This window comes from Dama dama, chromosome 33, assembly GCF_033118175.1.
Source record: "Dama dama isolate Ldn47 chromosome 33, ASM3311817v1, whole genome shotgun sequence".
NCBI classification, from domain to species: domain Eukaryota; kingdom Metazoa; phylum Chordata; class Mammalia; order Artiodactyla; family Cervidae; genus Dama; species Dama dama.
Genome location: NC_083713.1, coordinates 28,701,622 through 28,718,092, shown reverse-complemented (window position 1 = coordinate 28,718,092; position 16,471 = coordinate 28,701,622). Strand labels below are relative to the sequence as shown.

The 16,471-nt window shown below is 42.2% G+C and overlaps 1 protein-coding gene across 6 annotated transcripts in view; it reads left to right on the top strand.

Moving 5' to 3' along the window:
- Positions 1–6,618: 6,618 nt before the first annotated feature.
- Positions 6,619–16,471, top strand: part of ERICH2 (glutamate rich 2) — a 54,852-nt gene continuing 44,999 nt past the window's right edge. For 2 of the 6 annotated variants that reach the window (XM_061135208.1, XM_061135210.1), the window contains exon 1: positions 9,660–9,720. Coding sequence is in view for 3 of the 6 variants with exons in the window: in XM_061135206.1 (XP_060991189.1) it covers positions 11,370–11,442 (73 nt within the window). In the remaining 3 variants the exon portion in view is untranslated. Of the gene's footprint in view, positions 9,458–9,626; positions 9,721–10,592; positions 11,443–16,471 lie in introns of those variants that run through there. The other 4 variants (XM_061135207.1, XM_061135206.1, XM_061135205.1 and 1 more) reach the window with 4 other exon arrangements.

Here is a 16,471-nt window from a genome sequence, read left to right as displayed (position 1 = left end):
TAAGAGACATTTAGAAGATCCTGTTTAGATAGGACGTTCCTAAAAGGGTCATTGTGTAGAAGCGAAGGAAAAGGCTTGATCACTTTCTCAAAGTTAGAATGGACCCCTGGAAAGTGCCTTCCTTACCCTAGGCTGGTTCTTCTCTTTAATGGTATCTTCTTTTTAAACCTAAGCTGAGTATGAGTAGGCGGTCAGGGAGATGTGGACCTCAACATGTTGAACTTGGAGGATGTTTACAGGCTCTTCTCAAGCTGAAATGCTTCAAATCTAAAATCTGTAAACAAAAAAATCCAAATATATTTTATTAAGGCTACTAAAGATACAACAGTAGTATGGGTATTCCTGGCATTCTGGCAACTGCTTTCAGAAATCCAGGTTTTGAAAATATATAGTTAAAGGCATTGAAGAGGAGCAAAGTAATTTGGGGCTAAATCAGTCAGCCTCTCTGCAGAGTAATATCAGAACATATTCACATGCTCTTAATGTTGGTGTTTGAAGATAACACTTCTGGGGGTGTCAGTCTTCATAAATGCTCTACCATGATGCATGTCGCCAAGTCATGTTTATATGTATGGAAATTTCATAGTACAGTGACAGAACTGAAAAGTATAGGCAACTTTTCAATAATTATGTTAATATAACTATTTAGATTTACAAGCTTTGACCCAGCTAAATTTAAAGACATCATACCCTTGAAGTCAGTTATGTTGATATATATAATTAAGAATATGAGCTGCATAATTAATTCATTATTTGTTATTTACAATACTAGATGCAGAAAACTCAGGCAAAACAAATTCAAAACATGTATACATAACTAAGTTCAACTCACCTTTTATTTGATGACTAAGGTTCATTGAGCATTCAAAGATGAACACAATCCTTCAAAGAGCTCACAATCATAAAGGAGATAAGACATGTACACAAATGAATATAATACCAGGCCTAAGTAAAAAGCAACTAATGAACCTCCTATTACAACACAAAGGAAAGAGAAATTAAATTACTGCAGGTAAAACAATATTAAACAACTTTGTTTAATTGTTTAAAACAATAGTAAATTATTAAATTATTTTATGCCATAAATATTTCTGCTTTCACAAACAAACTCCACCTGCAGCATTCGGAAATCATTTCGGTTTTTATATAGAGCTGAGAGTTCAAGAGTGTGGTCCCCAGACCAGCAACATTAGCATCACTTGGGAACTTGTTAGAAATGCAGATTCTTGGGTCCAGTTCCAAGTTAACTAAATCAGAAACTCTGGGGAAAGGACCCAGCAAAATGTGTTTTAGTAAGTCCTACAGGTGATTCCCATGCACGCTAAACTTTGAGAACCACTAGTTTAGAAGGTTGTACCTTTAGTAATGCATAAGATTAATCTATGGAAATAAGCAAATTCAAGCCTACCACTCACAAGCTATTCTGGGTAAATAGAGAATGGACTTGGCCATTCTGTCTCAATGGACAGGCCACTTGGCTGAAATCCCTCACCCAGTCGAGAGACTCAATTGACAATCTTCTAACTCCTGATGAAAAGACAGTAATAGTCTTAATTGTAGAGTGATTCTTCTGTGCATGATATACAATTATGTAGACAATTGTCCTTTTATCATAGTATATAATATACACAGAAGATTTATGTTTTTGAATCACCAATCATATTTCATATGTTAGTGGAATTTTCCCCCAAACGTGGGACAATAACTTTTAACAACATCTGTTTCCTTTAAAGGAATACTCAGCTAAACAAGCAGTTTGGTTTTCTAGTGTCATTGGATGAGTAATAACTAATTATCATAGGGCATGTATAAACTATACCACTATGAGTGGAAAATACAGGTAGACTCCATGCTGCAGAAATGCAAAGATGGCATTTCTAAAACACAAGCACAGTTGCTTCAAGCCTTTGTTTTGCTTTAAAAAAAAAAAAAAAAAAAAGGCCATTTTAAAACAAGTCCAGAGCCCTAGGGCTTCTTGGTGGAGGCCAAAATTTAGGAAGTTGTAGATATTTATCTAAACTCAGAGTCTTAAATTCCTCTGACTTCTCTGCTATCTTCCTCGGCCTACCTTCTCCTTCTCCACCAAATCTTTCTTGGCTTATCTCAGGTCTGTTTCTCAAACCAAAGCATGATTTTATAACATTTCTTTGAAAAACATTTTATTTCTGACCTTTGGAATTACAGAAAGATGTTATGAATTATAAGTTCCCGGGAAGCTTGTAACATAAATGAAAGTTTTTTCCAGTGAATGAGCCTCTTTCTCTGCCTCCAAACCTGAACTGTCCATCATTGATTTGGGGTACTTTCAGTTCAGTTCAGTTGCTCAGTCGTGTCCAACTCTTTGTGACCCCATGAATTGCAGCACGCCAGGCCTCCCTGTCCATCACCAACTCCCAGAGTTTACTCAAACCCATGTCCATCGAGCCGGTGATGCCATCCAGCCATCTCATCCTCTGTCATCCCCTTCTGCTCCTGCCCCCAATCCTTCCCAGCATCAGGGTCTTTTCCAATGAGTCAACTCTTCGCATGAGGTGGCCAAAGTATTGAAGTTTCAGCTTCAGCATCAGTCCTTCCAATGAACACCCAGGACTGATCTCCTTTAGGATGGACTGGTTGGATCTCCTTGCAGTCCAAGAGACTCTCAAGAGTCTTCTCCAACACCATAGTTCAAAAACATCAATTTTTCAGTTCTCAGCTTTCTTCACTGGGGTACTTTAGGAGAACACTTAGTGAAAGACAACAAAAAGCTAGGTTGATGCTGACTATGGCATGTTCCCTAGGAGTTCCCCAGAACCTTGAAAGATCACAGGTGCACTCTGTGACCAGATAAATCCCCCCAACTGGTACTTAGAGAGAGAGAATTTAACATGTTGGAGTTGGAGGAGAACTTTAAAATCATCCAGTTTGACCTTCTCATTTATCAGAGGAGACAGCTGAGGGCATGTCTGATCAAATGAAGCAACAGTTATCTATGATACATTAATGAGTAAGTACACTCAATGGAAACCCAGCAGCCTAGAAAAGGGGGACAGAGTTAAGGATCATGAAGAGTGGGAGAGGACTCAGGGACGACACCAGGATCTCTTTCTACCCTGGGCTGTTTGGGCAGAGGTAAGGTGGTTGTCGGAGGCTGCTGACCCTCTGCCCTTCCCAGTATCCTGGGTCTCCTGCCTTCTCTGAGACAATCTCAACTTCCCAGTGCCTTAGCAGTCATCCCCTTGCATCTTTCTGACTATTGTTATCAAAATCTAAGCTCATATAGAAGGTTGTGCTAAGTGACTATTCAAAGGAAACAAAAAGCAAAAACGGGAAGGGTAGGGAGTAGAAGAAGCCAGAGCTGAGGAGAAAAGGAGAGCCTCTCTGATGGGAAAGAGCTGATAGTGATGAGTGTCATGTGGAGAACTGAGGGACTGATGATACGGAAAGACCGTACCTCAGAAGGAACAGGTATCTGGTCTTGTTCAGCCACCCCATCATGTCCGACTCTTTGTGACCCCATGGACTGCAGCACGCCAGGATTCCCTGTCCTTCATCATCTCCCAGAGTTTGTGCAAACTCATGTCCATTGAGTTGGTGATGCCATCCAACCGTCTCATCCCCTGTCGCCCCCTTCTCCTCCTGCCTTCAATCTTTCTCAGCATCAAGGTCTTTTCCAATGAGTCATGTCTTCACATCAGATGGCCGAAGTATTGGAGCTTCAGCTTCAGCATCAGTTCTTCCAGTGAATATTCAGGGTTGGTTTCCTTTAGGATTGACTGGCTTGATCTCTTTACTGCCCAAGGGACTCTAAAGAGTCTTCTCCAGCACCACAGGAATATGGACGGACCATACCTCAGAAGAAACAGGCATGGCAGTCCTAAAGAGGCTAGATCCAGAGCATTTGGCAACAGTCTTGACAAAGATTCCTCTGTATTAGTTACCTTTTGTTGCATAACAAATACCACAGTCTGAAAGGCTTGAAACAACACACACTATCTCACAGATTCTGAGCACCAGGAGTCTAGGCAGGGCTTAGTTGTAGCCTCTGCTTAGGGTCTCTCATGAGACTGCAGTCAGTCAAAGTGTTGACCAGGACCAGGGCCTCATTTGAAGGCTGGACCAGTGAATGATACACTGCCAGACTTAAGTGACTATTGGCAGGACTCAGTTCTCTGTGGGGTGTTGGACTGAGGGCCTCGGTTCCTTGTTGGCTATATTCTGGAGACTACCCACGGTTTCTTGATACATGAGTCCCTCCAACATGGCCACTTCCTTCATCAAAACATGCAAGCTGGGAAAGCAATTTTAAAAAAAATATGCTAGGAAGTTGGAAGTAAATCTTTTGTGATCTCCTCATAGAAGTACAGCCTATCAACATTCTATTCACTTGAAGAAGGCTACTCAAGAGAAAGGGGTTATATAAGGGTTTGAATACCAGGAGGTGGGAATCACTGGAGGCCATTTTAGAGGATGACTATCATATCTTGTGACACAACTTGTCAAAAATAATAAAAAAAATAATGGAGTCACATATATAGACCATTAGGTTTGGACAAAGAGTTTCTCAGCATCAGCTATGATGCCTCCTCACTGGTGAGAGATTGCCAGTTATCCCCCAGTATGCATCGTTCCTTTCTTCCTTATAGCAGTAGTAATGCCCAGGTTTTAGGGAGGCATGTGACTCTCTGTCTAGAGATGACACACCACAGCCTCGCTTGTAGCCAGGTGTAGCCAAGTTCCCAGCCATGGAATGTGAGCCTGAGTGATAAATGCCACTCTCAGTAAGATCCTCAAAAGAAAGCTGCATGCCCTCCCCTTCCTCTTTACCCCTTTTCTGTGACTGGGATGCATATAATGGTGGTGGGCCTCCAGGTCAGTCATGTAGATAAGGGCAACATCATAAAAGACCTTAGAAAAGGTCTTTAAAATAAAAAACAGAAGGAATAGGTGTCCCCAGACCATCACTTGAAGCAGAGCAGCCCAGCTTTCCTGGGCTGCCTACCTGCTAGACTTCTAAGACAGAAATAAACCATCTTGTTTAAGCCATTGTTATTTGCTGTCTGTATACAGTAACTAAACTATAACCAGTACCCTGGCGGATCACACGGTGCTTCCAGAGGCAGGCATTAGCAGTGCTCCTGCTGACTCTTCCTGTGGCAGTTGTGAATTACATCGCTTTAAAAGATGTCACATGGTGTCACCTTACTGGCTCCTCCTAGCCTCTGTCTGCTGGAGTCCTCAAAATGAGTTCTCACCCCCAAAAGGGTATTCTCTTAGGCTGTTGCTATGGAAAACTCCATCACTGCTTTCCAACTTTGCCCATGCTCGGGTACCCAGAGGACTTTAGTCAGTCAGTGATTCATTTATTCCACTATTTATAGGGCTCTTCTCATGTGTCAGTGACATGAGCCTAGGGATGGAACAGTGAACAGGACAGATAAGCTTTTTCCTCTTAGGAGACTGATATTCTAGTAGGGCAGTAAAGATACAATAAACAAGTAAACCAAAAAAGATAATTCAGGGAGTCATAAACAACAACTTGAAATTCATCTTCATTTACCCTACAAGATCACACTGGGAGATAAAGTGGCAGCCTCAGTGCTGGATCGCTCATAGTCTCCAACCTGAAGAATGGTCCCCAGTCATCCTCGTCTCATATCTGCCTCAGACTAAAGGAGACACATTATTTCTACCTGCTTCCCTTTGATGAGAGTTAGTCCCGTGAACACGCCTGTATGCGTGAGGGATGGAAAATATAGAGATGAACATAGCTATTTATTAAATACTAACAATGTTTCACCAACATACTCATAAAAATCCAAATAATAAACAGAGCAGAAAATAAAAGGGCCACTTTATCCTTTCCCTTCATAGATAACCACTGTTCTTTCATTCAATCAACACATCTTTATTGACCTCCTGCACTGTTCCCGGCCCTGACCTTGATGCTAAATATGCCAGAGGTTCCTAATCTCATGTGGCTTCCAGCTTGAGTGTGTGTGTGTGTCTCCTGGGTTTGGAAACTGCCTGTACCCACACCTAGCTGTATAATTTCAGACAAACTACTTAATTCCCCAAGACTTGGTTTCCTCATTTGCAAAATAGGTATAATGATAGAACCTAATTTATGGGGTTGTTGGGCATGCGTACATGCTCAGTCCTGTCTGACTCTTTGCAACCCCTGCGCTGTAGCCCACCAGGCTCCTTCGTCCATGTAATTTTCTAGGCTTTGGGTTGCCATTTCCTTCTCCAGGGGATCTCACCAACCCTGGGATTGAACCTGTGTTTCCTGCATTGGCAGGTAGATTCTTTATCACTAGTACCACCTGGTAAGCTTTATAGGGTTGTTGAGGCGGGAGGATTAAATTTGATAATACAAGTTAAATAACTTAGAATAAAAAATCTGTTACTGTTGTTTTATATATAATATAAATGTTTGCTTTTCTATAAACAGGATTATATTACTTAAATGCAACTATGGTCTACTTCTTGAACCCTTTATATATTTCTTTTTCCATTTCAAAGTATAGAACATGAAGTTCATTAACTGCTTTATGGAATTCTGTTGTTTGTATTTATCCTAATATGTTTGGCTGAGAGACTCATGGACATGGGGGTCCATGAATGGGCACTGTATGCCAAGTTCTTTCTGGACCTTTATTTTCCCCTGGACAGTGGATACAGAACTTAGTTGTATTCTGAAAAGATTCATAATCCACAAACAGGGCTGTGATTGAAATAGGCCAGTCCTTGACTTGATCATGTAAGTTCGCCTCTTTGCTCCAATCCTTCATCTGTGGGTTAAGTTTAATCACTCCTCTCTCTTTCTCTCGTAGCTCATTTGGGAAAGAATTTGCCTGCAATGCAGGAAACCTGGGTTCAATTCCTGGGTCGGGAAGATCCCCTGGAGAAGGAAATGGCAACCCACTCCAGCATTCTTGCCAGAGAATCCCATGGACAGAGGAGCCTGTTGGGCTACAGTACAAGGGGTCGCAAGAGTCAGACACGACTTAGACACCACCACCTCTCTCTTGGAAATGGGAAACCTTTCTAGAAAACAGACAAAAACAGAAACACATAGAGTGAAAACCAACAGTTTTATTACATTTAAACTTAATGATTTCATTTTACTTCCAGCTCCTCACTGGAGCAGCACTAATGGCCAGCTTCTACACTTGAGTTTAAACAATCCCAGATACCTTCCCAGCTCAGGGTTTAAAAATCAGCTTCTGTACTGTTTATTCATAAGGTCTGTTTGTTTTCCTCTGTAAATTGTGTCCTCGTTTATAGTTTCCTCACTTTGTATCCATCTAAAATACCACTACTAAGATACATATGCTGCATTAAACCCTACAATTTAATGCCACTCTCTATACAGTCTAAATTTGTGATTGACAATGTTCTCTTTGAACACTAATGATTTTAATATTAAACTGCCTCAGATACAATCTTTAAGGGGAAAAATACAACTGTCCATTGTGATTTAGGATTTCAGTTCTGAGATCCACACAACAGTTTCTCAGGTGTCTCAGGATCTTTCGTGGGCATAGACCCATCACTGCAGTTCCTTGCAGTCTGGAGGCTTGTGGACCAAAGAGATGAGTCTTCTAGTCTTAAGGTCCTTTAAAGGCCTATTATGTTTCTGTCTGAAATGGTTCATGGGGCACCATCTTACATCTTTCTGAGGCCTTAAAAAAAAAAATTTAAAGTTACACTGTTGACTTCTTCTATACTCTGAGACACTGTTTTCCTGATTGCACCCTTGATTTGACCTTTACACTGAGGGTCTTGCCTAACTCTGAGGATGATTTACTGCTTGGAAAGACTGACTGGAGCTCTTTATACTTCCTCTAAATGTTGCTGCAAAATTAAACAGAGCTATATTTTGTCATCAGTAAGTAAAAGAAACCAGTTGACACTGTCAGCATTCTTTCAGGAAATCTCCTTAACCAGATACACTAGTTCATTTGCTGTATCTTCTATTTTTCATGTTATCACAGGTGATGATGTTGCTAAGCCTTTTGCTATAACAGCATGGTCATCTTTTTTCCACCTTCCAATACCAATTTCCTCCTCATCTCTCTAGCTTTCACTGACAATCTTCTCAAGGTTCATCCAGATTTCACTAACAAACCTCTCAAGACGTTGAGAGGCTGAATATACAAACAGATAAGGGCCAGATAATACATAAAAATTCTCACCCACAATCTGCAGCAGCCAGCCTAGGAAACTAACCTATTATCTGTAGTAACTAGCCCAGAAATCCAGCCTGCTATAAGACAGACTATAGAAAAGTAGATAGCTATCTCTTGCAACAATTGGCCCAAAATGACCAGGACTTGATTAATAACTTCAGCTTCCCTAATTTTTATCCCTGCTTCCAATTTAGGGCCAACCAGTGAAAGCCAAATGTTCATCCTAACCAATCACATAAGATTTCCCACTTCTAGTTACTCTGTGTACAGTATCTTCATGCCAACAGCCTCCAACCAGGGCATATTTGAAGTTTTCCCCTTTTGTCCACTACAAAACTCCTCTGCCTGCCTTTGACTGTTTGCCAAAATGCAAATGATGGTGGCTGACTCCTTCAAGTTTTGAATAAGTAGCTTTTGCTTGTTCTCATTTTATTGGTTTTCCTTTGTTTCCACAAGCTTCTTCCAGCTTCCCAATCAAAAGCCAGTGGGTTGTGGTTTTGGGGGGTTGTTATGGGAGAATCCCACTTTCCAGGTACCAAACTCTATTCTCATTATCTGCTGCTGCTGCTGCTAAGTCGCTTCAGTCGTGTCCGACTCTGTGCGGCCCCATAGACGGCAGCCCACCAGGCTCCCCCGTCCCTGGGAGTCTCCAGGAAAGAACACTGGAGTGGGTTGCCATTTCCTTCTCCAATGCATGAAAGTGAAAAGTGAAAGTGAATTCGCTCAGTCGTGTCCGACTCTGAGCGACCCCATCGACAGCAGCCTACTAGGCTCCTTCATGCATGGGATTCTCCAGGCAAGAGTACTGGAGTGGGGTGCCATTGCCTCCTCCGATCTCATTATCTACTGCTGTGCAAAAACCACCCCAGAACTTAATGGCATAAAACAACAGTCATCTTACTATGCTCACAGATTGAGTGGGTCAGGAATTCAGACAGGGTAAATAAGGATGGCTTGGCTCTGATCCACAACATCTGGGGCCTCACCTGGGAAACTTCGATGGTTGAGGGTGGGACCCACCTAGAGGCTGCCTCACTCACCATACTGATGACCGAGCCCGACCGAGCCCTGGTACTTGAAGATCCGGCTCCGCTGAGGCTGGCAGCCAATTGGCTTGGGCTCTTCACGACCATTGGCTGGGCTCCTCACAGCTCTTCACAGCCATTGGCTGGGCTCTGTGAGGGCATGTCCTGAGAGGCTCAGCCAGGCAGTGAGTGAGCTGAAAGAGGTGAAAGCTGCAAGCCTTTTCTGACCTGCTTTGGAAGTCACATGTGCTGGTTCAGGTGAGTCACTAAGCCTAACCTAGATTCAAGGGGAGGGAATTAAACTCATCTCTTAATGGGAGGGTGACAAAGTCGCTCTGCATAAGGACACACAGGGTAGGAGATGCTCTTGTAGGCATTTTTGGTAACTCTGACTTGCCACCCCAGGCCACCCTCTTCTTCCTTTCAGAAAGAATTTGGAGACACGCAATTAGACTATGGATTGGCGAGCGTGGAAGCAAAACACAGGAAGTTGGTTGATGTCAAGTGATAATCTCATACAGGTACTGATTTATTCATCCCACACATCTTTTTAAAGCATTAACAATGGGTTCCACACTGGAGACATAAGGAGGAGATGTGAGGTGAGCAAAATTGACACACGTCTTATTCTCATGAAGCTTAAGTCCAGTGGGAGAAGCAGCCATTTAAAAATAATCCCACAGGTAGATGACCACAGGTGTTGTAGGCTCTTAAATGTTGTGTAGCAATGGCCTGGAAGATGCACAGCACAAGAGCTGTTAGAGAGATTTCCCTGGGGGGGAAAAAAGGAATATTTAAGCTAATAACTCAAAGATGAGGAAGAAAAAGTCAAGTAACTAGTCTAGGGTGTTGCAAAGCATGTTACATGGACCATTAGTGATACAGAAATACATTATTATTATCCTCATTATTTTTTTTTACAGTTTTGCAGTTTATGACAGATGATATTGGTTTCCCGTTTTGTTGGCAGATGAAGTTTCCTTGTAAAATAAATGTCTTTATGTTTAACAAAGTATCAGTTTAAAGGAAGGTGGTGATTAAAATGCCAGCTTCCCAGGTGGCACTAGTGGTAAAAGATCTGCCTGCAATGCAGGAGACACAGGAGACACGGGTTCAATCCCTGGGTCTGGAAGATCTCCTGGAGGAGGAGACAGCAGTCCCCTCCAGGCAAGTGTTCTTGCCTGGGAAATCCCATGCGTGTCACAGTTGGCATTACCTAAAAAAGGCAAATATCACGTAGGTGACATGTGGATACCTGAAGCTCAGTGTAAAGACTGAAGTAGATGTGTCGAGGAATGGGGTGGGGAGGGGGCCGTGGTCAGTGAAGGGAGCATTCTGATGCAAAAGCTCTGAGGAAGAAGAGTGGGGGTCCATGAAACAGAAAGGTGGCCAATATGGCTTGAGTGAAAAGCAGGAGGGCATAGTTTACAGTGAGCTGGAGAGGCCTGCAGGCCTCTGAGAGTCAGGGGCTTTAGTTTAGAACTGAAATCTCTGAAATTCAACATGGGCAGTTGCGCTTTTTTTCCTTTAAATGCCGTGTCTGTGGCAGGATTAGTACAAAATCCTGGCATTTGAATAGTGCATTCATAGTGGAACAAATTTAGATGATACAGATAGCAAGAATATTAACCTGCAGTGTCTGAGAACTAATATTTCCTTTGGAAATAAGTTTGTTCAACATGTTTAACTGTCCTAAAAGCAATGGAATATCATTGAAGAATTTGGGGAAAGGGAGTAATAAAACCGAGTTTGTGAGATTTTAAAAAATAATTTTTGTCAATGTAATTCATGCATGAAACAATTGTCTAGAAAAGCTAATAATAATAATAACCAACATTCTACTGTCCAACCTCTTCCCTGTCCCAAAGGCAACCACTTTAACTCTTTGCTGATTTTATTCTTTTAATAGTTTCCTTCTTATCTCCAAAAAAAAAATGCTTGTATCTGTGTCTCTTGATTTATCAGATTGGGGCATTATATCAGCTATATCATATGGATTTACTCAGATTTCTTCAGCCTTACCTTCCTCCCAGTCTCTCAGCTCACCTGCCCAGGCCATCCCAGTGGTCACCAACTGAATCTGAGCTGTTTCCACCCCAGGAGGCCATTAGGCCACACGCACAGATCTGCTTCCCCCGTGGCTCCTGCAGGGGCCAGTGACACAGCCTGCATGCGTGGGAGAGTCAACTCTCCAGGCAGCAGATTCCGATCGGTGGAAGAAAGAAAGCAAAGGCAGATTGTAGGTATGTTTTCTCTACCTTTCTCCCTCTGATGGATTGTTCCAGGCACAACATTACCAACCAGCCTGCCAAAGAGCTTCTTTATGACTAGTGGTCACCAGCTGAGGAACCAGCTATGGTTATTCAAGGCACTTTATAAAGCAGTGGCCAATGCAGTAACTCATCATTCATCAATGCAGTAACTCATTGTACTTGCTGCCAATCCTTCCCTGTCTGTCTTCCTTCTAACTCTCTCAGAGCAGGGGTTGTACCTCCTAATAAAACATTAGCCCTTAAGCTTTGCCTCAGGCTCTGTGTTCTAGGGAAATCAGGCCAAGACAGATATTGCCGATATTTTCTACTGACTCACAGCAATGACAACATCATCACTCTCATCTCCCGTGTTCCTATAGAGAATTCATTGTTCTTAGTTCTTTTAGTTCTGCTTCTGACTCTCAATTTGGTACTCATAACTTTACTTCTTTTTCCAATCACCAGAAAGAGTACCTCTTGTCTCTGATATTTTGCAGGATGAAGATACTGGCATCCATTCCCTTCTTTGTACTTCTCCTTTCATCTCCAAACTGCTGCATCACACTCTCACATCCTTAAGGTTGACAGCACTTGCATTCTCTTCTGTAATCATGATTGTCTTCTGTTATCTTCCTAAGTGCTGCTTCTATATTTGAAAATCCATGAGTATATATATTATATATAGTACTGGTGTATACAGTGCATATACGATGATGACTATCCATTGAACAATAAGTTTCTTGAAAGTTTGCTGTGTCCCATGTCCTGTTCTCTAGGCTCTGAGGATAACACAGTGAACATAACAGACAGAAATCCTTGCCTTCATAGAGCTTTCATTTCAGTGGGGAGACAAACAATAAACAAGGTAAATATGCAGAATGTATGGTATGGCAGATAATGAAAAGTACTCTAAGGAAAATAAAGAATGGAAGGAGAATAGGAAGAGTCAGCCTGGGAGGCTGAAATTTTAGGTGCTCTGAGCAGCGAGGGCCTCGGGGCCCTTCTCCATGAGAAGGCAGCCTCCAGAGAGCAAGGGAACCAACCAAGTGACCATCTTGGCAAAAAGAACAACATTCTAGGCAAAGGGGACCGAATGTCCCATAGCCCTAAGACATGGATGTTCTTATTGTGTTTGAACAAGAGCAAGGAAGCTCATGTGGCTACAGCAGACTGACCAAGAGGGAGACCTAGAGAGGAATAACGAAAGAAGTGACGGGGAATAGATCATATGGGGCTGTGTGAGTCCCAGCAAGGACTTTGGCTTTTATCATAGGAGAGATGGGAAACCTTGAGAGAGTTTTGAGCAATGGAGTGACAGGATCTCATGTACATTTTTACAGAGTCATTCTGGATATTGTGTTGGAAAGAGACTGAAAGGGGCAAGAGAGGAAGTAGGGAAACTAGTCAGGAGATGATTGAGATCTTCTGAGCAAGAGATAACAGTGGCAATGAAGTAGGATGAAAGCAGTGAAGGATAGGAGAAGTGGTCAGACTCGATATATTTTGAAGGTAAAACCAACTCAATTGTTGAATAGTTGGATGTGAGAGGGAAAAAAGGGAGCCAAGGAAAGGAGCTGTCATATAAGGAAAAGGGAAGACTATGAAAAGAATAGGTTTGAGGGAAAAGATCAGGGACCCAACGTAGGCAGTTTGAGTTGCTGTTTTAGTTGTCTATCACTGCATAACAAATCACCGCAAAACTTAGTGTCTTAAAACAACAAGAATAATTATCATGTCTGATTATTTCTGCCAGCCAGTAATTAGATGGTGTTCAACCAAGCAGTTCTTGTTTAAGTTCTCTCATAACACATATATAGAGCTTCCCTTATAGCTCAGTTGGTAAAGAATCTGCCTGCAGTGCAGGAGACCCGGGTTCGATCCCTGGGTTGGGAAGATCCCCTGGAGAAGGAAATGGCGACCCACTCCAGTATCCTTGCCTGGAAAATCTCATGAACAGAGGAGCCTAGTGGGCTGCAGTCCACGGGGTCGCAAAGAGTCGGGCACGACTGAACGACTAACACCAACACCACCATAATGCATATATATGGAATTTAGAAAGATGGTAATGATAACCCTGTATGCGAGACAGCAAAAGAGACACAGGTGTATAGAACAGTCTTTTGGACTCTGTGGGAGAGGGCGAGGGTAGGATGATATGGGAGAATGGCATTGAAACATGTAAATTATCATATGTGAAATGAATCGCCAGTCCAGGTTCGATGCATGAGACAGGGTGCTCAGGGCTGGTGCACTGGGATGACCCAGAGGGGAGGGATGGGGAGGGAGGTGGGAGGGGGTTTCAGGATGGGGAACACATGTACACCCATGGAGGATTCAAGTCAATGTATGGCAAAACCAATACAATGTTGTAAAGTAAATAAATAAATAAATAAAACTGGGGAAAAAATACAAAAAAAAAAAAAAAAAGAAATGGTCCCAGTTTTAGAATTGAAAATCTTGTGTTCTAGAAAGCCCCTCCCAAGGATGCAAAAAGTTCTAGGTTTCAGTGATGACTGCAGAATCGTGGGGTGGGGCTAGTGCAAACTCAGATACAGTCTGTGTCACGTCAAAGACTTTCAAATAAATGGTTGACTGACTGAGTGAATGAAAATAATGGAAAAAGAAACCTTGTGTTTATTTTACTATTTTAATATTTTAAATTTGAAGTCACTTTGCCTTAGAAAGTTTTATTTTCATTCTCCTCTCTTGACCCAGATGGAAGAAGATTAATATATTTAAGTTTAAAAATTACCAAACCTATGATCACAGTGAGGTATGGTTAAATTGAGAGAATTTTAGGCGCAAGAAAGAATTGCATAAATCTTCTTTACTTAGTTAACTAACAGAAATGTTCAATAGCTGTCTTTGTTTTCTGAGCCATAAAGAGGATCCCAGGGAATTATGTCTGAAAATGGAGAGAATAATGTTGAGTAAATAATCCTACCAGTTGGGAATGCATTTAGCTAAAAGTAACAGAAAATCTGTGGCCAAAATATAGGGACTGAAAACCAGGCTGTTATTAGAGTCAAATGGATACAGCGTGAACTAACTGCCCTTAGCAGTCGCTGCCACTGATTTTTCCCCTCACCGCTGATGTTGGCAACCACAATTTGTGGTTCACAATAATGGATCACGCATTGCTGCCTCATTTCAAGTGGTGTAAGTTAAGTGTGAAACATAAATGTGTGTGATCATGACACTGAGGCATTGATAGTCTGTGTTTGACTTGGCCTATGAATTCACTGTTGTGCTTTGAATTAAGATTATAGAGGCCACCTTGAATAATCAGGCTGGATCACCATCCCCAAATCTGGTTCAGTCAGATGTTGATATTCATGCACACAGCAAGAGGCTGTGAAAAGATTATTTATATCACTGAGGTCTCTGGGGAGGGCAGGGCAGGGCAGGCCTTTCAGGCAGGTCTAGAATGCTTTGAGAGAGCTGGTATAGAAGACATAATACTGGCTTGGGGTTTTTATTGTGGTGAGGGGAGGGGGTGGGGCTTTTATTGTGGTGAGGGGATAGGGGTGGGGTGAGGGTTCTCTGTACGGGAACGAGTTCAGTCTCCTGCCAGCACCAAAGGAGAGAGCATGCAGGCTTTCCTAGCTGCTTGTAGGGCAGAGGGGTAGAAGGAGGATGAGACCTAAAGCTGTTGGTAGTCAAACATCAAAATGGAGCCAATCTCTTATAGCAGAGATGGTGCTAGTTTAAGTTGCTTTATTGGAGGATAATTGCTTTACAATGTTGTGATCTCTGTCATACATCAACACAAATCAGTCATAATTACATATACATGTCCCCTCCCTCTTGAAACTCTTCTCCCCCTACCCCCCCGACCCATCCCACCCCTCTAGGTTGTCACAGACACCAGGCTGGGCTCCCTGTTCCACAGCCACTTCCTGCTGTTATGTTTTATACATGATAGCGTATACATGTCAATGCTACTTTCTCAATTTGTCCCACCCTCTCCTTGCCCGTAATTTTTAATGTTGTGAATATTGTGACAATGTTTTTGAAAGTTCAGATCCTGAAGATGGGAACAAGTGTGATATCACTGGCACTGACCCAGATACCACTGAAACCAGGGGCTAAATGTCTGGGTTCTTTTAATGATAGTAGGAAAGACACATACAGCTAGACGAGGGAGGGAAAAAGCCAGAGCAGAGCATGCTGTGCAATATGCAGAAAGGAGTCTGGGATGGGGCAGGGCAGAGGAGGAGATGATAAAGACATATGGAGACTGAAGCCCACAAGTCTGGGATTAGACAGAGAAATTCCTCTAAATTAATCAAACGGTTCTATTGTCTCCCAAAGACACCAATGTTCAGTTGAAAATAGTGAGCACAGAATTAGTTTGGGCATACCACACAACCAACACGCATTATTATATCATTCCCTTTATGGCTCTGTGGAACTGAGTAGGGTACCATTTACTGATTCTTAGGTTGGAACTAAAACGACCTGTGGGGAAATTTGAAAACAAGTATGCTAGCCTCTATTATGTTGCTAGGGCCTCCATAACAATATCCCACAAACCAGGTGGTTTAAAACAAACAAGCAAAAAATCATTCTTCATGGTTCTGGAGACTAAAAGTCTGAAACTGAGGTGTCAGCAGGACCATGCTGCCTCTGAGGTTCTAGGGAAGAAGCTATTTTATGCCTCAATCCTAGTTGTCTGGTGACTCTTGTGTTCCTTGGCTTGTAGCTTCATCATTCCAGTTTCTGCCTGCATCTCCCCATGGCCATCTTCCCTCTCTCTCTCTCTCTCTCTCTCTCTCTGTGTATCTATGTGCAAATTTCCTTCTTATAAGAACACCAGTCACAGAGACTTCCTAGCAGTCCAGTGGTTAAAATGCTGAGCTTCCTGTGAATGGGGAGCAGGTTCAATCTTAGATTCCACATGCTGTGCAGTGCAGCCAAAAGAAATAAAATAATTTTTTAAGTAAATAAATAATCTCTTGTAGACAGTATTAAAAATCTAAAAAAGTTTTTAAAAGAACACTAGTCATATTGGATTGAG